This window comes from Sceloporus undulatus, chromosome 3 (assembly GCF_019175285.1).
Source record: "Sceloporus undulatus isolate JIND9_A2432 ecotype Alabama chromosome 3, SceUnd_v1.1, whole genome shotgun sequence".
NCBI classification, from domain to species: Eukaryota; Metazoa; Chordata; class Lepidosauria; order Squamata; family Phrynosomatidae; genus Sceloporus; species Sceloporus undulatus.
The window spans coordinates 25229897-25256372 of record NC_056524.1 but is presented as its reverse complement, the minus strand read 5'-3'; the positions used below and the strand labels follow the sequence as shown (position 1 = coordinate 25256372).

At 38.6% G+C, this 26476-nt stretch overlaps 1 protein-coding gene across 3 annotated transcripts in view; it reads left to right on the top strand.

Annotated features, from left to right (window-relative positions):
• The window catches only part of CWF19L2 (CWF19 like cell cycle control factor 2), a 78798-nt gene that overhangs the window by 16732 nt on the left and 35590 nt on the right, over window positions 1–26476 (top strand). For 2 of the 3 annotated variants that reach the window (XM_042457997.1, XM_042457999.1), the window contains exons 5-10: window positions 3344–3463; window positions 5640–5727; window positions 7026–7141; window positions 8687–9366; window positions 15354–15450; window positions 15817–15909. In XM_042457997.1, coding sequence (XP_042313931.1) covers window positions 3344–3463; window positions 5640–5727; window positions 7026–7141; window positions 8687–9366; window positions 15354–15450; window positions 15817–15909 — 1194 coding nt within the window. The remainder of the gene's footprint in view (window positions 1–3343; window positions 3464–5639; window positions 5728–7025; window positions 7142–8686; window positions 9367–15353; window positions 15451–15816; window positions 15910–26476) is intronic. The other variant, XM_042457998.1, reaches the window with a different exon arrangement.

Sequence of the window (26476 nt, the reverse complement as noted above, 5' to 3'; positions counted from 1 at the left end):
GACCGCAGATTCTTCCAGTCCAGCTTGGAAGTTTCAGCACCTGCCCTATAAGACAACACCCAGCGTATAAGATGACTCCCAACTTTTGAGAAGATTTTCCTGGGTTAAAAAGTAGACTTATACGCCAGAAAATACAGTATTTTTGTTTTCTTTCATTTGACATGTCATTGTAAACTCCTAACTAGCTGCTACCTATTTTTGCTCCAGGGACATTTTTTTTGTATTGTTGATATCATTTCCATTTTCTCTCCTGTAAGTCTCCAGGGAAATGTGTTTTTCTTTTTTAAATATAAGAACTTTATTCATTCGAGAGTTTAGTCCTACCCAATGACTTTGGTTACATTTCATCACTTCAGTGACATAAGCAGTCTGTGAAAGGTTTATGGACCGCAGATTCTTCCAGTCCAGCTTGGAAGTTTCAGCACCTGCCCTATAAGACAACACCCAGCGTATAAGATGACTCCCAACTTTTGAGAAGATTTTCCTGGGTTAAAAAGTAGACTTATACGCCAGAAAATACAGTATTTTTGTTTTCTTTCATTTGACATGTCATTGTAAACTCCTAACTAGCTGCTACCTATTTTTGCTCCAGGGACATTTTTTTTGTATTGTTGATATCATTTCCATTTTCTCTCCTGTAAGTCTCCAGGGAAATGTGTTTTTCTTTTTTAAATATAAGAACTTTATTCATTCGAGAGTTTAGTCCTACCCAATGACTTTGGTTACATTTCATCACTTCAGTGACATAAGCAGTCTGTGAAAGGTTTATGGAGACCTGTGTGAAAAATGTTAGACATAGCACATCATCACTTGTGGTTGAAATCTTGTTGATCTGCAAATTCATATGTTGATTTTCTGTAATTAACATTTGCATTACGTCCTCAGGATTTCACATGACCTTGTGTTCCTACTTCCCCATTCATTGCAAAATGAGATTTTGCTTGCATTTCCTCAATCATAATTGTGGCCATAAAATGTTATGCTTTGCATGTTTACTTATCTAACAAGGGCCAAGGGAAACAAATAGCCTTTCCACTGGCTTTAAAATAGTTAGATAATAATGCATTCTCCCTTACCATTTTAAAACAAATTATAACCATGGTAAACATAACACCTCCTGCTAAAGGTCAATATTAATTTGACAGATTCCTCAAACATGTGTTATGTATGTGTTGTATATTTCCTTCTACATTTCACTTTTACAGAATAGCTTACATATTGCTCTTAAATAAATATTTTCAGAGTAATTTACATACAATTAAACAATAAAGTTGGTAAATACATATTGCAGTTGGTATATTATCAGAATAAATTTAGCTGCTTAAAAGTTTCTGATACTAAAAGGGAAAATATGATGGACTTCATCCAGTTCTAGTAAGACATTACAATAGATAACAGTTAACATTCTGGGTTAACAAAATTCCATATCTGGTTTTGCCACTCACCTCGCCTCAAATGAGAATACTCTTCACCTTCTGGGAACAGTTCTTTAAAAACATCACTTAAGTAAAGTCAGCGTTGTAAAACAATTTCTACCATACAGCATAATGTATTCTGCAACAAATTAAGAAAGTATTATGCATAATTTTCATTTATCATTAAAACCTGACTTGCACAAGCCATTCTTCCTATGGTTTTAGCAAATTTGAAGGTGGAATCTTATTCTTAGGAAGCATGCTGCACAGCTGCTGAGATCATGCTTCTGTGACTCTTTAGAACAATGTTTTAATTGTGGTTTTCCAGTTGGGGTTACTTAATTCTGATGTGAATTTTATGTGTGAATTTTCATTTGATAGTGCTTTTATATTTGCTATTTTTTGCTGCTGTTGTTATTGGAATATTGGAACGTTAATTATAATAACAAGGAGATATAGGCCTGTTACAGACTGCCAAAATAAACCTGCTTTGGGTCTCTTTGGAGGTATGCTGTTTAAATGATGCATGCATCCTAAGAATCCGGAAGCTGCACCAAAGCTGCACTCCAGTGCTTAGGAATGGAGTGTGGCTTTGGCGTGACCTCCAGACTCTTAGGACCCATGCATCATTTAAATAGTATACCTCCAAAGAGACCCGAAGCAGCTTTATTTTGGCAGTCTGTAACAGGCCATAGTAAAGATGTTGAGGTTTACCTAAAAATGCTTTTGCTGGCCAATGACTATATATCAAACACAAATCTATTGCCTTCTATCTTTCTTTGTATAGCAGGTACCCTAGTATCATTGGCAGCATTCATTTTTTTCCCAGTGTTGTTTTTCTTGAAAAGACTTCAACCCACCCCTTGACATGGTGATATAATTTAGGCCAGGGGTAGGCAACCTGCGGCCCGCGGGCCGGATGCGGCCCGGCAAGGCCTTGGGACCGGCCCCAGCCTGGTCCTGCCACCGCTTGCCGCCAGAACCTTTGGCCTGTCGCATGAGAGCGTGGGGCCTTTGGCCTATCAGGAGGAGGCGGGCAAGGGGGGCAAGCAGCGGGCAAGGGGGGCAATTGTCTATAGAAACCTCCGAAACATGCATTTATATTAACATTTTTAAAAAATATCAGCAATTTTTTTGTGTGTCCTCCATTTTTATAAAAGTGTCCTCCATTTGAAAATTTTGTCCTACATTTGTCCCGGTTTATTTGTTTATTTAATTTTTTAAAAAATTATTTAATTATTTATTTTTTGGCTTCGGCCCCCCCAGTTGTCTGAGGGACAGCAACCCGGCCCCCGGCTCAAAAAGGTTGCCTACCCCTGATTTAGGGCTTCCAAATGTTGCAGAAATAAATATGTAGACTAATTGGATCTACTTAACAATCTATTTGATACTTGGTCATAGTCTGAGTAGGATGTCACAAGAGCTGTACAGTGCACCTGTGCCCCATGATGGAGAATGCTGTTGCCAAATTGGACATAACAGAGACTGAAACTGTGTGCAAAGAGGATCATCAATTTTTCAACACTCTTGGGTTGAGGGATATGTAAATTCTCCAGAAGTAATGATTTACAAAATATGAAGCCCTAATGGAGAGATGAAAAATTCATGTTCATAAGCTTGATATGATGAATTTGTGTATAATTATCATTTCCCCCCATATGGACCACCATATTTACTTATATATGTACTATTTTAAAAAGTTTGTGTGAAAAAAATACACAGAAATGAAAAAGCTTGATTCATTAATTATCTTAAGAACTCTTATTTCTGTGTCATGGTACTGTATATGTCATACAATATCTTTTTTAGCATAGTTTTAAGTTTGACTTTTGTTCGTAAAGATTTGTTGTGCTGATTGCATATCATAACATTTGTTATGATGTGGGAAAGTAGTTTTTTCCCTCTTCTCTTTTCTTGTTTTTTTGCAGAGAGATGAGTGGATGACATTAGATTTTATGTCTGTGAAAACATTGTCTTCAGCATCGCTGAAGGCTGAAAAGCAGATGGAAAAGTTATTGGAACAGGAGAAAGCTCAAGCACATGAACAGGTGGGTTAGGTTAATGATATATATATACAGTATCACTATGAGAAACTGAAAATCATTGTATTTCCTAGTTGTGCTTGTTCATTGTCTAAAATTTGGATTGCTTCAATAAGTTGCCTTCCATTTTGGGACCAGATGCTTTGTCAGTCAATACTGACCACTATGCTCTGTAATGTCTTGGCAGTTTGATTCCTTGGGGGAGTAGGATTCAGCTGTTGGGGACGGATAGAAGCTATAGAAGCTATACAAAAATATAAGAGGTGATAAGAAAGTGAGCTGCAGCCATGGATATAAGTAAAATTGCAGTAAGTAGGCTGGGGAATAGTATGTATTTTCCCTGGAAAATGATTAACCGTCCATTATGAAGCCAAGCCCTCCCTCCAGTCCATCTGCCTTGGTCCAGGCCTTGGAGGTAGAGAGGAACTGCTGGACCTCTTACCCTTTCCCTGCACCACTCCCTTCTCCTTCTGTGTCATGTCTTTTTAGATTGTAAGCCTGAGGGCAGGGAACCGTCTAACTAAAAAGATTGCATGTACAGCGCTGTGTAAATTTACAGCGCTTCATAAATAAAGGTTAATAACAACAACAACAACAACAACAACAACAGAGCAGGCCTAGGTACACAATCTCCAGAATGATGGATTATCACCAATAATAAGCAAGTGGTTCCAGAAGGTCCTTCAGAGTAGAACTGAGCTCTGTAGCACAGCATAGGCTGTGAAAACTGATTCAAGAGTTGATGGAAAATGATACCCTTAAAGGAGTTATGCTCTGGACTTTTGCTGTTCTCATACTATCGGGAGAGGGTAGAGTTTGAGCTGCTACTTCTTGCAGGGCCTTCTCGCCATCAAAATCAGCTAATCTCTGGACTAAGTTTCCAAAATAATTTGTGGTAGTATCAGTGGGGCTCATTTTTGAAGTTTTAAAAATTCAACATACAGTACATAAAAAGAAAGAACAGGAAACCCCCTTTGGACTTGATTTGTGTTTGAGTGTTAACATTTAAAGCATTTTGGATGCTCCATAAAGCTTACTATCTGTCATTTCTCTGTAAGGAAGATTTTTGGTGTGTTGAAAGGTTGAATTGGGTACAGACATCGTGAAGACAGTCTGTGCCCGAGTCAGAGTTTTGGCCCTGTGTCATGTAACCAAGATGCAGCAAGCCAGGGGGAATTTGAAGCAAATAACCCATGCAGACAATCTCTTTTAGAAGTAATCATATAACCCATGTAGACAAGCCATTTTAGATGAAATCATTGATTTCCTTTAAAAACAAAACAAAACAAAAACCAACAACAACAACAAAAAAAACCCCCAAAACCTTGATTGTCAGAGATAGTACTGATTATTTGCTTATTCCATTAACAGTGGCATCTCATTGTTAGTGCTAATGTACATCATTTGTCTAATTCATGGAGTGAAAGAAGTAACAGGACAGTTCTCTGTGTTTTTTATTTTGAGACAGATGAAGGAAGTCTAGCATCCATTTAGTGGTTATAAGGATGAAATGTATTTCTTATTTAGCACACAGCAGATCTCTTTTATATAGTTGGAAATTGGATATTTTAAAACTCCTTTTCTCAACCATTTCTTTGGAAAGATGAAGGAAATTTTTATGAAAAACAAAAATAAAAGCTAACACTGGTATCCAGAAAGGGTGATTAAATATGGTCCAAAACACACTGCAGAAATAATCTACAGTTGGTCCTTCTTTGGATTTTTTATACACGGATTCAAGCATCCATGGTTTGAAAATGTTCAAAAAAGTATAAATATCAAATATCAAACCTTAATTTTCCATTTTTTATAAGGGACACCATTTTGCTATGTCATTATATTTAATGGGACTTGAGCATCCACAGATTTTGTTATCCACGGTGTATAACTAGGGTCCACTGTACTTTGAGATTGGTTTTTAACTGCCCTGGCTCAGTGCTAAGGAATCCTGGGAATTGTAGTTTATTGTGGCACCAGACTTCTCTCACAGAGAAGCCTACATATCTCACAAAACTACAGCTGTTAGAATCCCCTAATATTGAGTCAGAGCAGTTAAAGCGGTCTCAATCTGGATTATTTCGGCAGTGTTTTGTACCTATGTAATTAAGACTAAAGTGAATTTGATGGGACATGAAAAGGGCTTCCGTGATGCTGTGGTTGATGTTTGCTGTATTTTAAATAGTCTCTGATTGCTGAAAGAGAGCTCAACCCATACTGGAAAGATGGCGGCACAGGTTTACCACCAGAAGAAGTAACACCATCAGGAAAAGGTAACATAATCTTTCAATTTAAATTAGAAAGTTATAGTGTGATTCCATCTCTTTCTGTTTTTTTGACCTTTTTGCTAAGATCTAATATCTGTTCTTCCCTGCAACCCCTCATTAGTATTCAAGGGAAACTAAATTAAAATTTGCATGCAATTTCTAGTATGATCTCAAGACCAAAATCGTACCACATAGTTTTGAAGAATACTTTTAACTTTCCCCCTCTTTGCTTCCTTCCTTCCTTTTTAAAATCTTGAGTGGCTTGACCTTCAGTTTCTACAATGGACATCTAAATTGTGAACTAATTAAAAAAAGACCTGATTGTACCAGGACATGATGAATTGTTGTCATCTCCTTTGGTCTCTTTCATTCCATTACACAAATTGCAGCTTTAAAATATTCAGCCGCTGAACTCTGTGAATCCCATTTGAAATGAAGTGCATTAAGGATGCAGTTAGTGAAGAATATTATTTATGTAATCCTTTTCACTTCAATTTTTCTTTCTCTAGGGTTATTTTGTTTATTTGTTGCAAGAACAAACAAAAATGATGTTTTTCAGCATATTGCATCTCATTTGTAAAATTGTACAAACCTTGTTCAGTGCTCAGTGCATAAAAAGTTGGTAGGAGTCTCCTGCTGCCATTTTAGAAAGACTGAGAAGTGCAAATCCTAATTTTAGCACCAGAATAAAAAGCATAAGATTCTTTAAGTCAGAAATAGAGGTTATATTTAACATAGGGCAGTTGCCAAAGATATCAGCCACTTGTGTTGTTTCTTGCTCACCTCTTTGAACGTAAGATAGACTAATTTTTGTTCTGATATCATCACATATGTTCCCCTCCCCTTTCTCTATGGGCTGCCATGGCTGGTAGTGGTAACTGTAACTTTTCATAGGGCTTGAAGCCTTATGCCAGCCTTTTTACATAGTCAACATAATCTGAAGTGATATATAATATGAAGCAATATTTCTCAAGCGGAAACTGAGTAATTTCATTTAAGGCTTCTTTTGAAGCCTCTTCACTGAATGTGTTAGAATGATTGGCAGGAAGATGGATAATCTGGTAGGTTTGTTTTCTGTTTAGCACTTTAAGGATATGGCAAGTATTGTTTCATTTTAAGTAAAGAAATGAGGGCTGTGGTTCCAGAAAACTTTAAGAACATGAGCAGAAACTGGAGAACTATGCCAGTGTTAAGTATATTTCTGTGGACAAATATATGTTAGGTGAGTGATGCACAACATATGCAGTAAATAATCAAGTTACGGTATTGGCTAACAGTATGCTGAATATCATTTGTTTCTGCAGTGGCAGGAGTAGAAGATGGTGGGTTAAGTTGGCTGAGAAAATCTTACCAAAGAATGAAGGAACAATCTGAGAGGGAGAAACGGGATTTGGATGAAATAGTAGCTGAAAGATATGGGGTAAGTACTGAAAGGGAAATATCAGTCCATTGTAAAAATATTTGTATAATGGGAAAATACTGCTTCCCACATATTTCACTCATGCATATAAATGCACTTATTTAAAAGGAAATACATACTTGTGTTTTTTATTTATTTATTTTGTTAGATAAGCAGGTTAGACGAGTTTAGATGAGAAAGTTTACTTAATGATCAGAATTCCAGTGTATGTACGTATTACATGGGGTTGCACAAACATAGTCTTATCATAAAATGGCCAGTCACACCATCAGCTATGTAGTGGTGGATGAGGGGATGCAGACTGAAGGAATAAATCTATCCCCTGCCCCTCCTCCCACAAAAAACCCTTAAAGAGTGAACTGACACACATCTTGACTTTTCCATTAGAAACCTGGAGAACCAGATGAATGAGAAAAGGCATGTGCCAAACAGCATAACTGAAGAATCAGGCAACACACTTTGACTACTATCATCTCATGTCATATGAGAGAATGTGGTGTAGTGGTTTGAACATTTGACTATGGCTTTGCATCCCTGTTCAGCCATGGAATCCCACTGAGTGATCTTCGGCAGGTCAGCCTCAGAGGAAAGCAAAGGCAAACCTCCTCTGAATAAATCTTGCCAAGAAAACCCCATGATAGGATTGCCTTAGGGATGCTATGGGTTGGAAATGACTTGAAACACACAACAGCAACAATGTCAGGTCAATACAGTGCTTTGAAACCATTACTCATCCCCCCCCCCCCCGGGGGATTTCAAAGAAGTAGCCAAGTTAGTCTCTTGCAGGAGGGGGAGAAAGAGCAGGGAAAAGGAATATCGTAATACCTTTAAAACTAACTGTTTTTTTATTTTAGAATGAGCTTTCATGGGATATAAACTCACTTGTTCAGATACAGTACAGAGTGTAGTACAGTGCACTCTGTACTGCACCTGAAGAACTGGATTTATATTCATGAAGGCTCATGTAAAATAGAACCAGTTAGTCTTAAAAGCTGTCACATTCCTTTTCTTTCTCCCTCCCTCCCTTTTAAATTTTTTTAGTGCAGTTTCTGCTCATTTGCAAACTTAAATCAAGTATGATCTGAAGCTGAAATCCTACAGAGTTCACTTTGGAGAATATCCTGTTGTAATCAGTGGGATTTCTAAGTAAATATGCTAAACACTAGAATATATATATATACAGAGGAGTTAACAGAGGGAAGCAAGAGTTTTTGCTGGCTCTATGCCAGTGTGGTATAATAGCTGTATTGTTATCCTTGACTGGGGGAATTTGGGTTCTTATCTGTCTTCAGTTAGGGAGCTCACTAGATGGCCTGTGGCAATACTCTTTGCTATATCTTCACAGGAGCATTTGAAGATTAATGGAGGGAGTGGAATTGTGAGCTCATTGGAAGAGCAGTAGTAAAAAAATGTAATTAATATCAAGAATTTTTGATGAGATATTATCAGACTTGTGTAACTTCTGGCCTTTTACAAAGTCAACATATGTGAATATGTTTTCAGAAGTTGCTTCATATTAAAGTCCCTTGTTTTTCCTTCTTATAGTCAGTAGAGCTGTTTCGTTCAAGGTTAGAAGAAGCAGAGACATCTGTAATCCGAAAAGAAAATGACTGGAAAAGAAGTTGGCAAAAAAGTAAATATCCAGGAAAGGAATGTAGTATGAGACAAAGGGAGGCAAAAGAGAAGCAAGAAGAAAGCAGTACAGAAAAGCATTCATATAAGGAACATATTAATGAGAGGCATAATGAAGACTATTCTCAAGAAGAGAGACATTCCAGGAGAGACAGACCAACAGATGATAGAGAGCCAAAGCATAGTACTAAAGAATCTACAGTGAGAGACTTTTCTTATAGGACTGCAAGGGATTTTAATCCAATAAAAAATTATGAGAAACCCTTTTTGAAACCTTTAAAAGCTATGTTCTTAAAACCTAATGATGATGGTGACCAAGAAGGCAAGCTGCAGAGTCGTTCATCTCGATTAGTTACTCCTAGTTCTATGGGTTATGGTTTCAGAAAACCTGGTGATGATGATGATGATGCAATTCCAAGATGGCGTAAAGCACAACCAAAGGAAGACATTGGAAAAGAAACTGTAGATGAAAAATCATCTAGAAATGAGACATTTGTTATTGGGGAGAAAGATACAAGAGAGAAACACAAAGAGATTCAGAAGGATGCTTTGAAAAAAAAAGAGATGTTGGACAGCAAATTGTCATATTTGGGGTAATAAGAATTTTTTTTTTTAGTTTATATAAATAAACCTAAAGGCATACCTTGTTAGGATTGTGATCTTTTTTATATAAACACTCATGAACATAATGAATAAGCTACAATTACCTAATGATGGGTCTCAGGTTGGGCTAGAAACAATTTCCCACTTATTTGGAAGTATGTTCTAAAAAAAAACAAATAATGGAGACATGGTATTTACTAAACGGCAAAGGAAATGTACATACGTTAGTTCAGGGGAGCTTTCATATATCCTTACTTCTTGTTTTAAGCGCTGAGAGCTGGTTTTGAAAACAAATTAAGCAAAAGAAGGTTTTTGATGGTGCTCCATGCATAGTATTGCCCAAGGTGTATTAAACATGCTTGGCTTTCTTCTGGCTAACCTACTGTCCATGTGTATGATTATTTTTTATTTTTTGTCACAGTGCTTGCACACCTAAAATAACACTTTCGTTGTTGTTATTGTTATTATTGGCCCTTGAGTTGACCCCATCTCATGGATGAAACATCTCCAGGACCTCTTATCTTCAACTGCTATGCTTAGTTTCTGCAAATCCATGCCCATAACCTCTCTGATTGAGTCTTTCTATCTGATGTGCAGCTTTCCTCTCTTTCTACTATCCTCTACTTTTCCTAGTATTACTGTTTTTTCTAGTGAGTCGTGCCTTCTCATGATGTGGCCAAAGTAAGAGATCCTCAATTTGACCATCTTGGCTTCCTGGGTAATTTCAGAATTTTATCTATTCAGTGACCTGTTCATTAGTCTTTTCGTTTGTCCATTGTATCCTTAGCACTGTTCTCCAGTACCACATCTCAAATGAGTTGATTTTCTTCTTACCGGCTTTCTTCATTGTCCAGCTGTTGCATCTGTATATAATGATGGGGAATATAATCACTTGGATGATTCTAACTTTAGTGTTCAGTTGAGATCCACCATATAACATCTTTGGAGGCCTTTAAGAAAGCAATAAAAACCAATCTCTTCTGGCAGGCCTTCCCAAACTGATCTCCTCTGAATTTTCACTCTCCATTTGTTTAGGTGTACCCACCGGACTTTGATCCCGGTGTGTTTTTTAACCATTCTATTGGGAATTGTTTTTTAATGGTATTATAGGGTGGGAGGGAGATTGGGGAACTAGAATCTAATATGTCATGTTATGCTTTTATCTATTGATATTCATGTTTGATTTAATTGTTCTTGTTTGTTGTTACCTGCCTCGATCCAATACAGGGAGAGGCTGGATACAAATTATTATTATTATTATTATTATTATTATTATTATTATTATATCTTTACTCTTTAGGATATTGTCTAGTTCTTTCATAGTTGCCCTTCCCATTCCTAGTCTTCTTATTTCTCAACTTCAGTCTGTGTTCTTGATTAGTGTTTTAACTATTTCAATTTCTTCATTACTTAGGTAGAAACAAAAAGAGAAAAGAGGTATTAGAAGGGCACTGGAAACGACTAACTGTGACCAGCACAAGTCTTTCATGTCTTGTGATTCTATTTTTTGAGGCAACGAGTTTAATCTGAGAAGAGAGAATCTTTTTCTCTTGGTTTGCCTTTCCTGCTACGTCTAGCTTCTTTTGGCCTCCAACCACACTCCAACTCTTCAACTCATTCTCTTGGTCACTGTCTTGACCTGGTTCTTGCTGCAAACTGCGCCATTTCTGACTACCTGGCACTTGACTTTCCACTATCTGACCATCATTTAATCTCCTTTGCTCTCACTTATACTCCTCCTCCTCGCCATACTATTCAACGCCTTTTTCGTGATCTTCAATCTGTCGACTCTAACCATCTTGGTCTGACCCTGGATTCATCTCTCTCTTCCCTAAATCTCGGGGATTCTGCTGATTCAGCAATGTCTTTATTTAACTCCACTCTTTCCTCGACTCTTGACCATCTTGCCCCTGTCTCTGTATGCACTTCTTCCTCCAAGACTAGACCTCAGCCCTGGCTTACCCCTAACATTAAGTTTCTCCGGTCCTGCTCTAGAGCGGCCGAACGTCTTTGGAGAAAGTCCAAAGAGTGGGCTGATTTTATCCATTTCAAATTTGTTCTTTCGTCCTTCTCACGCGCCCTCTCTATGGCAAAACAGAATTATTACAAATCATTGATCTCTTCCAATGAGAGGTGCCCACAGTGTTTGTTCTCACCTTCAACACTTTGCTTAAACCTCCCTCTCCTCCTGTCTCTTCATCTTTCTCTCCTAATGACTTTGCTAACTATTTCATCTCTAAGATTACCACAATTCGCTCTGAGATAGTCCCTCCTGATTCTTCTTCTGCTCTTAATCTTCTATCGCCTTCGCCTAACAAATTTTCTGTCTTTCCTCCTGCCTCTTTGGATGAACTCTCTACACTTCTGAACTCTTCCAAACCTGCTACCTGTCCTCTTGATCCTATTCCTACTCGTCTTCTAATCTCTATAGCTCCCTTCTTTCTGCCCTCGCTTCTCCATATCTTCAATCTCTCTCTCTCTACAGGCTCCTTCCTGTCGGACTTCAAACATGCTCTCATTTCCCCAATTCTGAAAAAACCTTCTCTTGACCCCTCCTCTTTGTCTAGCTATCGTCCGATTTCTCTTCTCCCCTTTCTTTCTAAGGTTTTAGAACGGGTTGTTTATTCGCGCTGTCTTAAGTTTCTTGAAACCAACTCCATCCTTGATCCCTTTCAGTCTGGTTTCCGCCCAAGGCATTCCACAGAGACAGCCCTCACTAAGATCTCGAATGACCTTTTACAGGCCAAGGCTAATGGCCTTTACTCTGTTCTCATTCTTCTCGATTTGTCTGCAGCCTTTGACACTGTTGATCACTGTCTCCTAGTTGACATACTCTCTGACCTTGGGTTCTCAGACTCTGTTCTCGACTGGTTTAGATCTTACCTGTCTAGCAGATCTTTTGCAGTAGTTGCAGGGGGTCAGACTTCTTCTCCTGTTCCCTTATCTGTTGGAGTTCCCCAGGGCTCTGTTCTGGGTCCCCTTCTGTTTTCTCTCTACACACTGTCCTTAGGAAAACTCATCAGCTCTTTTGGTTTTTCCTACCATCTGTATGTCGATGACACCCAGCTGTATCTTTCTGCCCCTGACCTTTCTCCAATGCTTGAACAGCAAGTCTCGTCTTGCCTTACAGCTGTCTCACAGTGGATGCGCCATCGGCGTTTGAAGCTCAACATGTCCAAGACGGAGCTTCTTGTCTTTCCTCCTAAGCCCAACCTTCAACACTCCTTTTCTGTCTCTGTGGACAACATTTCCATTCACCCAGTCCAGCAAGCCCGCAGTCTTGGTTTTATCTTTGACTCTTCCCTGTCGTGTATCCCTCAGATCCAGACCACAGCCAAGGCTTGTAGATTCTTTTTGTACAATATTGCCAAAATCCGACCATATCTCTCCGCCTCTACTGCCAAGATCCTGGTCCATGCCCTAGTGATCTCACGACTTGATTACTGTAATGTCCTCCTGGCTGGGCTTCCTCTTTCTCACCTCCGTCCTTTAATCTCTGTCCAGCATTCAGCTGCATGCATTATCACTTCCACCCACCGCTCTGACCACATCTCTCCTGTGTTGGCATCCCTTCACTGGCTCCCTCTCCCTTTCCGCATTCAGTATAAGCTCCTGCTGTCGACATTCAAAGCCCTCCATGGACTGGCCCCTCCTTACTTATCAGACCTTCTTTCTCCTCACTTTCCCACCAGGGCCCTCCGTTCTGGTAGTCAAGGGTTCCTGTCCCAGCCCAGGATTTCCTCTGCCCCAGCCCGGATTCACCCCTTTTCACTTGCTGCCCCTCACTCCTGGAACCTTCTTCCTCCACAAGCAAGAGCCATCACTCCTTTAACCAGCTTCAAAACGGAGTTGAAAACCATCCTGTTCCGAGAAGCCTTCCTAGGCATCGCATAATTGTCGCTTACTATCTAATGTTCTGTTGTTGACTGTTTATCGATCCATTTCCTGTATTGCTGTGTACTGTATATGTATTATCCTACTTGTGAGTATGTATTTTCCCTGGATAATGATTAACCTTCCATTTTGAAGCCAAGCCCTCCCTTCAGTCCATCTGCCTTGGTCCAGGCCTCGGAGGTTGAGAGGAACTGCTGGACCTCTTACCCTTTCCCGTCACCACTCCCTTCTCCTTCTGTGTCATGTCTTTTTAGATTGTAAGCCTGAGGGCAGGGAACCGTCTAACTAAAATGATTGCATGTACAGCGCTGTGTAAATTTACAGCGCTTCATAAATAAAGGTTAATAATAATAATAATAATAATAATAATAATAATAGATAGAACAAAAGAGATGATCAGTTATAAAAATTATATTAAGTTAGTAGTTTCAATGATGGTACATAATATAATGCCAGTAGATCCTTCTACGTCTAATCTTTTTCCTTTTTTTTGGAAAAAAGTAATGTCCACAAACCACTGTACATCTAACAGAACTTACTTTCATTTTCTGTATTGCTATTATTAGTATGCAGACAGATACTTAGGTTTCGAAATTGACAGACAATAATGTATGGTTGTATACTGATAAATAGTTTTTCTCCCAGACTCACACAGTATATATACACCCAACTTTTTCCAGGCAAAGCATTCTCTGAAGATGCTAGCCACAGATGTTGGCGAAACGTCAGGAAGAAACTTTTATGGAACATGGCCACATAGCCCGAAAAACCCACAAAAAACTATGGATGCCGGCCATGAAAGCCTTCGACTTTAAATAGTTTTTGTTTGTTTGTTTTAAATCTCACCAAAAGAGTGAGGCATTTCTGATTGATCACAGTGACTGGCTTTACATAGATGCAGAGCTGATGATTCCACTTACCTGAAACAGTCTGGAATGCTGAAAGATCTTTGTGCTTCTTTATGATGCACACTTTGACAAAGCAGAATTGATGGGCAGATTCACCCAATCACTTCTCCTCTCTTTAAGTAGCATTTACATTCATATTGTGGTGCACCATAAGAAAATAAAAAACTTGAGAACAGGACATAAGAAAAATTGTTAGATCTCATGTCATTGTTCAGAAAACTTAGGTTTGTCCTTGAGAAGATTTCAAAAATAGTTTGTCTCTCTTTCTTAAGGACTCTGACCTTCCACATCTTTCCTGTTGTGCAGAGTTCATTTTGAAATACTCTTCAGTAGACACTTTTTACATACAGATGTATCAGTTTGATCCTAGATCAAGAAGCTTGTTCTAGCACAGTTGAAATAGGATGCATGGTCAACAATACAAGCTAACATGGTAGATTTTTAATGGTGTCATATAGCAATAGAGCTAATACCTACTTCATCTAAAACTGGGTTTTCCCTGGAATATAAATAGCTTCTCAGTTTCAAAAGGAGCAAGATTTGTGAGAAAATCACTAATGATATCCTTCCAATATCTTAGAGCAGCTGAAACAATGTTCACCAAACCTTTTTTTATTTAATTTGCTAATTATCATACTGAGCAAAAAACCCAGTCTTTTATAATGAAGGATAGACAAGTATAGTTTTGGTTATAATTTTTAATTAAATTATTAACTTAGTTATTTTGTAAGATACTTTCAAATTTACACAGTCCTAAATTGCCCCTTCCCCTCTTAAAAATATGGTTTGATCAGATGTATGAAAAGAAAGGTTAAATAGTTTGATATCTGCCTGTATGGGAGTTATTTGAATGGGAATCTAGAGCAGCCTGTGGCCTAACTCTGATCTGCAGTTTTAACAACAGACTCCCTTGAAGAGTTAATGATGTGAAGTTCTCTCTCTTAACACAGATCCCTAACCTGCAATGTGGTCTAGGACCTCTGACAATAGGATGTTTGTGAACTACTCAGAGCCTCACTTGAAGTATTATTGTGGGTCTGTCATAAGTCACTGTATTGCAGCTACAAGTCCTTCCCATTTTTCAGCTTGGGACAACGAATTGTATTTTCACATTCTGCATGCTGACTGGGTTTTGTTTTTTGGTTTTTTTTTTTTTTTTTTGGTCTTTTCACTAGGCCTTTTTCAGAGGATGAGAAACCCCATATTCTTAGTGATGAAGATATGAACAAACTGGGTGCTAAAATTGTGAAAGCAGAATTGATGGGAAACAAGGTATGTGATGAAATAGTATTGAATACATTTATTTTATTGCCATATATCTCAACTGTGAAATCCAAAGAGAAATCATTGTTCACATTATCTGGAAGGTCTAAAACCCTCAGAAAATTAAGCCCACCTACTGAAATGTGCCTCTTGCTACTTTAAAAGACATTTGAATTTGCTTGAATATTTTAAACTGATTTGATTTCGGCACATGAAAATCAAGATTTTTGGTTATAGAGTTTTGTTTATATGATAAATTAACTTCATATTTCTGTATGGTGATCTTTGAACAGTAAAACCCACAAACAATTTAAGAAGAGATGGATTTGTTGTTGATAGTACAATTAAATTCAGCAGCATCTTTTCTCTTTAAAGGATTTAGCTGCAAAACTTCAAGCTCAGCTTGACAATGCACGCAAGCTGAAAAGCAGTGGAACACAGATACAAGCTACAGAGTCTGCAAGGGAGGTAAGAAAGCAACATTATCCTGTGTTTGCTTTGGATGCTGAAACAAAAGCAGTAATGACAGATGTGTGGTAGGTAGAGATGAGACACTGTTAAATATAGTTGTTTGGTAGAAGTTATCTGCAAAACAAATAGGAGTCATACTGTGTGCTAAACTATTATCCTGTGAAGGAAAGCTGTGAAAAAAAAACTTTAAAGACTCAGTTCAGCAAAGTAAGTACAGGTATACCTCAGTTAGCATATGCTTCTGAGTATTAATTCTTTAACAGAATTTTTGGTACCAAAAGCAGAAATAACTTTGAATAAATAGAATCAGGTTCCTACACTGCAGAAAAGAAGAACAATTTAACATGTTTCAGCAAACTTTGTATCCAAAACTTACAATATGCATATTTGAAATGAAACAGCCAGGTCATGTAAATGTTGAAGAAGTAAGGAAAAACATTTTGAATCCTCAAAAGACCACTAGAAAACTTCTTCCAAAATACATCTGACAATATCTCCCCCACCTCCTTTCATTAGCCTCCAGTACTTATAATTTCCATTTTGGTGGCCAAATTTATAGATCTAAGCTTCTTTAACATGATGAGGGTAATTGATGAGGCAATCTTATCTGCTTTCCCCTTTACTCTGTGTTATATATGTTCCATAAGGGATTCCGGAGACAGCTAATGCTTCCTGTTACAGGTAGGCACACACAGCTACAGTAAAATTAACTAGAGTAGAATTCCATCATTACCTAGCTCAAGCTTTTATTGAGTTGTTTACTGCACACACACACTGCTGCAACCTGACAGTAAATGTTTTTGTTTCTTAATAAATAATAATAAAATCTTTATTTTTACCCCGCCCTTCCAGAAAGATCAGGGCGGCTTACAAAAGTGCAACGAATGCACACAAATACAGTTAAAAACACCCCTCCTTCACCATCCTTCCAATGCTAATGCTCTTAAGAATATCCACCTAGACAGAGGATAAGGAAAAAAAGGGGGGATAGGAGGACATAAATGGACTTTCTAAAAAGAAGTTTCCTTGTCAGCAGTTTTGTTAACGGAGGTATGCCTGTGCATGGAAGTATGGCCCTGGTTTACCTCCATCGTTAAGTTTCTCCAGTCGTGTTCCAGTGCAGCCGAACATCTTTGGAGAAAGTTGAAACAGTGGCCTAATTTTATTCATTACAGATTTGTTCTTTCTTCCTTCTCACATGCCCTGTCTATGGCAAAACAGAATTATTACAAATCATTGATCTCCGCCCGCAGGCGCCCGCAGCGTTTGTTCTCCACCTTCAACACTTTGCTTAAACCTCCCTCTCCTCCTGTCTCTTCATCATTGACTCCTAATGACTTTGCTAACTATTTCATCTCAAAGATTACTGCTATTTGCTCTGAGATAGTCCCTCCCGATTCTTCTTCTGCTAATAATCTTCTATCGCCCTCGCCTAAAAAAATTTCTGCTTTTTTGGATGAACTCTCTACACTTCTGAACTCTTCCAAACCTGCAACTTGTTCTCTTGATCCAATTCCTACTCGTCTTCTAATTTCTATAGCAACCTCTTTTCTGCCCTCGCTTCTCCATATCTTCAATCTCTCTCTCTCTACAGGCTCCGTCCCTTCGGACTTTAAACATGCTCTCATTTCCCCCATTCTGAAAAAAACCTTCTCTTGATCCATCCTCTTTGTCTATCGTTCGATTTCTCTTCTTCCCTTTCTTTCTAAGGTTTTGGAACGGTTTGTTTATGCTCGCTGTCTTGAGTTTCTTGAAGCCAACTCCGTTCTCGATCCCTTTCAGTCTGGTTTCCACACACGGCATTCTACAGAGACAGCTCTCACTAAGATCTCAAATGACCTTTTACGGGCCAAGGCTAATGGCCTTTACTCTGTTCTCATCCTTCTTGATTTGTCTGCAGCCTTTGACACCATTGATCACTGTCATCTAGTTGATATACTTTCTGATCTTGGGTTCTCAGACTCTGTTCTCGACTGGTTTAGATCTTATTTGTCAGACAGATCTTTTGCAGTGGTCACAGAAGGTCAGACTTCATCCTCTGTTCCCTTATCTGTTGGAGTTCCCCAGGGCTCTGTTCTGGGTCCCCTTCTGTTTTCTCTCTACACATTGTCCATAGGTAAACTCATTAGCTCTTTTGGTTTTTCCTACCATCTGTACGCCGATGACACCCAGTTGTATCTTTACACCCCTGACCTTTCTCCAATGCTTGAACAGCAAGTTTCGTCTTGTCTCACAGCTGTCTCGCAGTGGATGCGCCATCGGCGTTTGAAGCTCAACATGTCCAAGACGGAGCTTCTTGTCTTTCTTCCCAAGTCCACCCTCCAACACTCCTTTTCTGTTCCTGTAGACAACATTTCTTTTCAACCAGTCCAGCAAGCCTGTAGTCTTGGTTTTATCTTTGATTCTCCTCTGTCGTGTATCCCTCAGATCCAGACCACAGCCAAGGCTTGTAGATTCTTTTTATACAATATTGCCAAAATCCGATCATATCTCTCCGCCTCTACTGCCAAGATCCTGGTCCAATCCCTAGTGATCTCACGACTTGATTACTGTAACGTTCTCCTGGCTGGGCTTCCTCTTTCTCACCTCCGTCCTTTAATTTCTGTCCAGCATTCAGCTGCACGCATTATCACTTCCGCCCACTGCTCTGACCATATCTCTCCTTTGTTGGCATCCCTTCACTGGCTCCCCCTCCCTTTCCATATTCAGTATAAGCTCCTGCTGTCAACGTTTAAAGCCCTCCATGGCTGGCCCCTCCTTATTTATCAGACCTTCTTTCTCCTCACCTTCCCACTCGGACCCTCCGTTCTGGTAGTTAAGGTCGGCTGTCCCAGTCCAGGATTTCCTCTGCCCCATCTCGGATTCGCCCCTTTTCACTTGCTGCCCCTCACTCCTGGACCTTATTCCCCGCGAGCAAGAGCCATCACTTCTTTAACCAGCTTCAAACGGAGTTGAAGACCATCCTGTTCAGAGAAGTGTTCCCAGGCTTGTGTGATTGTCACTTGCTATTTGATGTTCTTTTTTGTTGCCTGTTTTATTGAACCATTTCCTGTATTGCTATGATTTTATATGTTTATCCAATTATTTCTGATTATCACCACAGGCCGGTTTATTTATTGTTTTTATGTACAGTGCTGTGCAAATCTACAGTGATGTGAGATATATATATATATATATTAACATATCTGCAAAATTGCAGATAGTTTTACAGTGGATTATTAATTAACATTTATTTAATTGATACGGTGCTTAAGGAGGTGCTGTTTTGTTGTTTGTCAAACATGAAAGAAGTCCTGAATCTTCAGAGATTCAGCATAAAGAATGTGAGCCAACTGAAATAAATATATGGCCATGGGTATTCAAGAAGTTAGTAACAAAAAGCTTTGGAAGCAAATAATACCATGCTAGTAGGAAAAATAATTGACACCTTTATTAATTATCTGCATTTACACCTCCTAATTATACTGGTATCTAGTGTGTTTGCATCACACCTAAAGTTTGGGTAAACTAGGAACCATAAATCACCCTAATTACTGTATTGTATTGTTAGTTCCGAGCTTTCAGGTAAGAAAAGATTCATTTTGCTCTCAAGGGAGTGGATCTCTTGTGTTGGAATTCAGTGAATATGGCATTGAAATATTAATATTGAAATACAAATTGAAAGCATAAATAACATCAGTGATGGGTTCTATCATTAGAAGGCATTATGGATATGTCTGTATCACTGTCACATTCTTTTCCCCAAAGGCTTCCTTGTCCTGGCCCCATAAAAGAAAATAACATTTGAGAGTCATAAATTCTTAGATGTGTATGTGGGGAGGGAGATTAATATATGTTTCTGGGCAAATCCAGATTGATAGCATTCCAATAAATGAATAAGAGACCCATGTGTCGGTGCCAGTTGCCACATTGATCCCCAAACTTGGAGAAAAGTGGGATAAAAGTCAAATGAACAAATAAATAAATAGTACTAGTACTTTTCCTTGACTATTAGCACCCTACCCAGTGCTCCTATGTATTTATCTTGTGCATATAATATCATGCTCTTGGGTTCCACATCCATTCACCCCATTTTCATTATGCAAAAACTCTGGTTTTAAGGAAACAAACAAACAAACAAACATCAATCAGATCAGTTAACTAAATTCTCTCCCAGAAGCATAGGAAATGTCACACCTTTAATGTAAGTATTCAAATGATGAGAACTAGCTGTGAAGTTGACTTGTGCATGGTATTGTTTCTTTTTCTGAGGTCTATCCAAGGTGCTAAAGGGTTCCTTTATATCTTTTTACACTGAAACAGATTAACACAGCTATGTTTTTGAATTCACCATTATCTTGTAGATTTTTTTTTCTAAAGAGCTGGATTTTTTAAATTCAGTAACTACATTTTAAAAAGAGTCTCATCTTTCATTGCTGTGTCAGTGCAAAAGTAACAAAATCAAATTTCTAGACTCAAGTGTCATTTTCATATCATTCTTTAATTATGTATAAGCTGTAAGAAACAAATTAATTTAATGAAAGTCTCAAAAGAAAGCATTTCTGGAAAAGTTAAATAGGAGTCATGAAGATAATGTATAAATATTTATGCATGCACATTTGTTTAAAATAGAGATGTGCGTATTTGGAAATAAAAAGGCAGAGCGCAGTTAATAGTCATTTTTGGAACATAGTCACTTTGGGCTCATAAGAGGATTAGAGAATTTATTGTGCCATAGACAGTACTTTTGTAAAATTATGGTTATGTATCAAAAGATTAGAAGAAAAGAATCTCCTCCTTTTCCTCCTCCTCCTTTTTTTGTATTCTATCACACACAATGGTGTCTGGATATTTCCTTTGTCTGAAAATGATTTTAGATGAAGCCAGATGTCTTAGGCTGCTCCATCTTGGGACAAAACTTGTGTGATAGGAATTGCAAAATGAAATTAATGTAGATCCTGTTTATCATAAGATGGAATAACAGCTTCAGCATACTTACTTTCTAGCTTTCTTTCTCTTTAAATAAAGCATGCACAGAGGGGACCACTGCTTTTCAGCTGATATCTTAGTTCAAAGGAGGCCATACTGAATTTCACATCTGACTCCCTCCATAACTGAATTTGGGGCACACTCCATTAGCCTGGTACCCTCTTGCTGTGTTGGTATCAAAACTCCTGTTGGTGATGCTGGATGCTGACACTGGGACTTTTAATCCCAAAATATCTGGAATGGGAAAGAAGGGGGAATCTCAGTAAATGATGTTTCCATCAATATTCATTACTGCTAAGTCTAATTAGTTTCCTTAGAATACAATGCTTTACACACTTTCCAAAAAGTTCCATTGAACTCAGTAGGTCTTACTGTGCATAAGATTGGTCAAATCTAGAATGAATTTGGCTAGATAGGAGTTTAGCTGACATCAAGTACAACCTTTTTGTAATTAAAAGTGGAAGCCTTGCTTTGAGGGAGAATGGAATTGTGCAGTTTTGCATCATAATCTCAATTTCTTAAATATGCTTAAAGGATTATCTTTGTTGTCCCTAAACTTACCTGTTACACCAAGCAGTTAAACTTATGTCTCTTTTAGTTTTTAAAAGCTATGCAGCAAACATAATGATGAGTATGTTTTTCATTTGTGTTCGTTTTGAAGAAATAAAGTCACCTTGTAAAATAACAGGGACATTTAATTTCATGATACAATAAATGACTTTGTCAGAACTATGGCTGAAATCAGATATGGGAGAGGGAATGATTAGAGTTAAATCGGGCACAGGTGCTCACTTAAATAATGCAGTAGTTTATGTTCATTATCCTCATTGGAAGGAACTGGTGGGAGCAGTTAGAAAGTTAAGGATCATGCAAGATGACTAAAGGCACCAGATACCATCTGATCTTGGAACTTAAGCAGGGCCAACCCTGGTTACTATTTGAATCGGAGATCACTTATGAATACCAGGTGCTGTAGGCTACATTTCAGAGAATATAGAGGCAAAGCATTTCTGAGTATTCTTTGCGTAAGAAAACCCTATGAAATCTGTGGAGTCACCATTACTAGACAGGCAACTTCAAGGCTCACACACACTGCACAGAGTTGATGTATGTGCCATAATAGAGACTTTGGTTAAATATATATGACAACTTGAGAAAGTTAAGCAGTGGAATGGATGTATAAGGGGGAAAAACTACTTAAATGGAAATAGCAGTAGCAGGTGAGCTATATCTGCAAGTGTAATGAAATGGATAAGGAGGGAAATTATGAAATTTGACAAGTGACTCATCGAAGAGAAATTGTTAAGAATATAGATTTGGGTGACTGTGAGAGTCTTGAGAACAGACTTCTTAAATAATATTTAAAACCTCACTTGCCATTGTCATCATTATTCACCATCTAGATTCCTAGTCCCTACTCTCAAGGGGTTTAACAATCCAAAACTGTCAGGAAACAACTGAGGAAGGGAGTAAATGGAGAGATGAGAAACAAGGAGGAAGAGAGGCAGTTATTTCTACAGTACTACACTTTGGCTAACTTACAGTTAGGTATTGGATCTATAGGGATTTTCCAAAGGTTTCCTCATGTGTTGCACTGCAAACACACGTAATACCACAGAGAACAATTTCTCACTAGTTTTAGTAAGTTCATAATGGGGTAGAGAAAATTTAGAGTGAAAGACTCAGGGACCTTTGGAATTATTATTATTATTATTATTGTTATTGTTATTATTATTATGGTTAAATTGGTGGTCTTGAGGTGGTCAGTGTATGAAGAATGCTGCCTACTTCTCAGGTGGAGTTCACATTATTTCTAAATAATGACATTTATAGTGTTGGAGCTGGAAAACCACGTAAGACATGCTAGTCCAAGAGAGAAATGTCTAAATCCTCAGTAAGGCAGTACATTGGAACTGACAACATATGTACAAAACTGTGGGCAGGTGAGATCTTTTTGTCCGGCAGGAGTTACCAAAAAAAACACAACAAACAGATTGGGGTTGTGGAAATGAAAAGGGAGGGAAGAATCATGGTTTGATATGCCATTCAGCCACTGATCTGTATCAAGGGCATATTAAAATAGATAACACCCAACCACCCCAAAATAATTACTGAGCCATTTAAAAACAGATAAAACAATCCTAGTGGTTCATCCGTTAGAAGTATCCCTATATCCATCATGGTGAACCTATGGCACATGCCATCTCTGGCACGCAATACCATTTCCCCTGCCACGTGGCAGGGGGAGGAGGAGGAAGAGGCATGCACCTGTTCCTCCTCCATTCTGACCCTTCCTGGCCTCCAGGTACCTCTCCAGAGTGCCTCTCCCAGCACTGTCGCCGGGCTCCAACTGCCTCTGGAGAGGCACCTGGAAGCCAGGGAAGGCACCTGGACAGGAGGGAGGAGGAGGAAGCTTGTGCCTGTTCCTCTTCTTCCCCCTGCCCCCGGGAGGGTGGGGGAAGGAGTCCCGCCCTTGGAGGGCAGACGTCCTGCCCCTGGAAGGCAATAGTCCTGTCCCCAGAGGGCAGGTGCTGCAATACCTTTTAATTTGGACACTCGGCCCCTAAAAGGTTCACCATCACTGCACTATATATTTGCACACACTAATGTTTTCAGTCTTTAATTGGGGTCGGGGTGGTCTGGAGATTGCCACTGATATTTAGAAAAGGCAAAGCAGACTGTCAACTTTTTTCTTTGATTCTGTTTTCCACAAGCGCTTAAAGCTGTTGTGTTGTAAAGTTTGACTTCCAGTGTTGCCAACCCTGGTTCTCATCTTTTTGCTTTGCAGAGCAAGCATTTTACCTAGTGTTGGCTGATGCCAGCAAAACCATTTACACCAAGAGACACTTACCTGGAAATGAGCCCACTTAACTCAGTGAGACTTCCATCTGAGTAAAGGAAATATGCATAGTATTGGGCAGTTGTATTGAGACATGAAAGCATACTGTAAATGAATCCAATATTGAATTAAAAATTAAATTAATTGAAGACATAACTTCAGAAATAATACATAACAGTGGAAGAACTGGAAAGTCACTGATGAATTCTCAACCTTTATCTTCCATGTCTTTCTATTTTCCGTTCTCTCCCTCTATATCCAGACATTTAATTTTCTACAGTTTAGCATGGCCCCTTCTTCTGTAAAAAGACAGGGAACTTCAGGCAAGAACAATTTCTTCAGTGGTCTGACTCTGACTCTCTAAGCTTCCCTAGAGGGCTGTTCCCCTTTCATCATAATTTGGTGGTTTCCCAGTTTTTGTATGGGGCTTTAACTTTTTTTCTTAAAAGGCTGAAAAGCCTCTCATCAAGCTTATTTACTAACAGCAATAAATGCAAGCTCAAATGTCCTGGAGTAATGATTTCCACCATTTTGCCTTTGCTTTCAATGATGGAGACTGTCAGTGTGAGAGCATCTGTGAAGCTGAATTTGGGCTTCAGGCTGAAAGATTTTCTCATCCTGATTTTATATCTAAACTCTAATCTGATAACCCAGTAGGCAAGATTCTGCAGTCAGCTACTAACTCCCTAAGAACAGGCTACTCCCATTTTCTTTTTTATTTCCCCCCCCCAGTTGGCAGCAGCTACATTGACAGTCTTTTGTTCATTTTTACTCTGATTGTTACTGTCCTCTCAAGAGGCATGTCCCATGTGAAGAGAGGGTGAGTTATAAAATCAACATTTGTGCCCCATTTTCAAAACCTACACTGTATATTAATTAAACTTGAATTGGGACATTTTTGATTCAGTGTAGTACAATTAGGAATGATTTAAATTTTGAAAAGCCATTATAAAAGAGGCTCATCAGTATAACAGTATGTGTAATTGGTGTTCTAAGGTTCATTAGTCAATGGTATCCAGAATGTAAAGAAAACATTTCATGAAAGTAATTACACAGTTTAAGATGAGTAATTAAGCTAAATTCCTTAGATGAAGATGCCTGGCTTTCTTCCAATGCATCTGGGGTGTGTGGATGATCTTTCAGTTAACTGCACAGTTTGTAATACACTATGTGCATATTTAAGTACGTCTGGCTGATGGCAGCCTGACAGCTGAGGCCAGTGAAATTCACTTGTGTGCTTTATCGCTTAGGGCAAAGCATGAAGGGGCCAAGTCTTGTTTGTACACCATAGAGCTGTAATAACTTTGGAAGAAATCAGTTTTTCTACCTGAGACTTTCACTAGTTGTTGCAATTGTGTATCCTCTCCTTCTATGGTTGCTACTGTCAGATATGTCTAAGGCTGTTTTAGCTTTCCGGCCCCTTAGACTTTACTTCAGCTGGGAATTGGTACAGATGGCCCACAATACAAAGAGGTCGTCGTCCAGAGTAAGTACTGAAGGGACATTCCCTCTGGCTAAAGAGTGCAAATAATAATAATAATAATAATAATAATAATAATAATAAGAATAATAATAATAATAATAATAATAATATATAATAATTTATATTTCCTGGCCTCTCCCTGCGGATCGAGGTGGGATTACAACAATAGAAACAACATTACAAGATAAAAAACTACCATTTCATATAAAATAACACTCATAAAACAGTAAGCCGCTATCAATACAATACATAGTGTGTCGGCTGAATGGTATCAAAGAAACAGGACAAGCCTCTAGATGATCTAACACAGTGGTCCCAACCTTTTCTATGCCCACACCTCTAGAAAATGTTTGATTAATGTTTGCCCCCCCTACAAAAGCAATATCACATTTAAAGATGAAAGGTCTAATTTCTAATTTTTGAACGACACATTAAATCATGTACAGTGGTCCCACCCGGGTTACGAATTTAATTCGTTCCGCCGCCGCGTTCGTAACCCGAAATCCTTCGTAAGCCGAAAAAGCCATAGGCGCTAATAGCGAAAGCCGCGATTTCGTGCGAAAAAGAGCCGAAAAGCACCAAATTTTTTTCGTAACCCGAAATAACCTTCGTAACCCGGAACAGTTTTTTTTCTATGGATTTTTTTTCGACCCGGAAATTTCGTAAGGCGGCGCATTCGTATCCCGGGTACCACTGTACAGTATGGGGGTGAAGAAACTGAACTTTTAAAAAAGTTTTCGCTCAGTGCAAATAATTGCAAATCTAAATGGAGCATTAGATTCTAATTGTTTAAAAAAATGACTTGTGACTCAAGTACAGAAGCCACCCTTTTTTTTGCACCCCCCAAAAGTTCCATCGCACACCTTCTGGGGGTGCCTGCCTCCCAGATTGAGAACCTGTGATCTCATTTAAACTCAGAAGCTGCATTGGGAACAGAGGAAGACAGGAACATTTGGGCAGTGAAGAAAGGCTTTCAATATTGCTTTCAACAGAACTTCCAATCCCTTCCTTCTGATCACTATTTAGGTCTATACTGATAACTGGGACTGCCCTGTGGCTACCAAAGCATTTCAAGGCAAGCTTAGACAGTCCATTCCAAAGAACAGATATAGTTTTCAAAAATAGTTTTAAAAGCACAGACAAAATAACCACAGCAGCCAACCCTAGTTTTAAAGATAGAAGGACATGTGAAACAATACAGTATTAACTGCTCACCAGAACCTTCAAAAGAATGGAATTAGCCTGACTTCCCTTGGGGGAGAGTCCCAGATTCA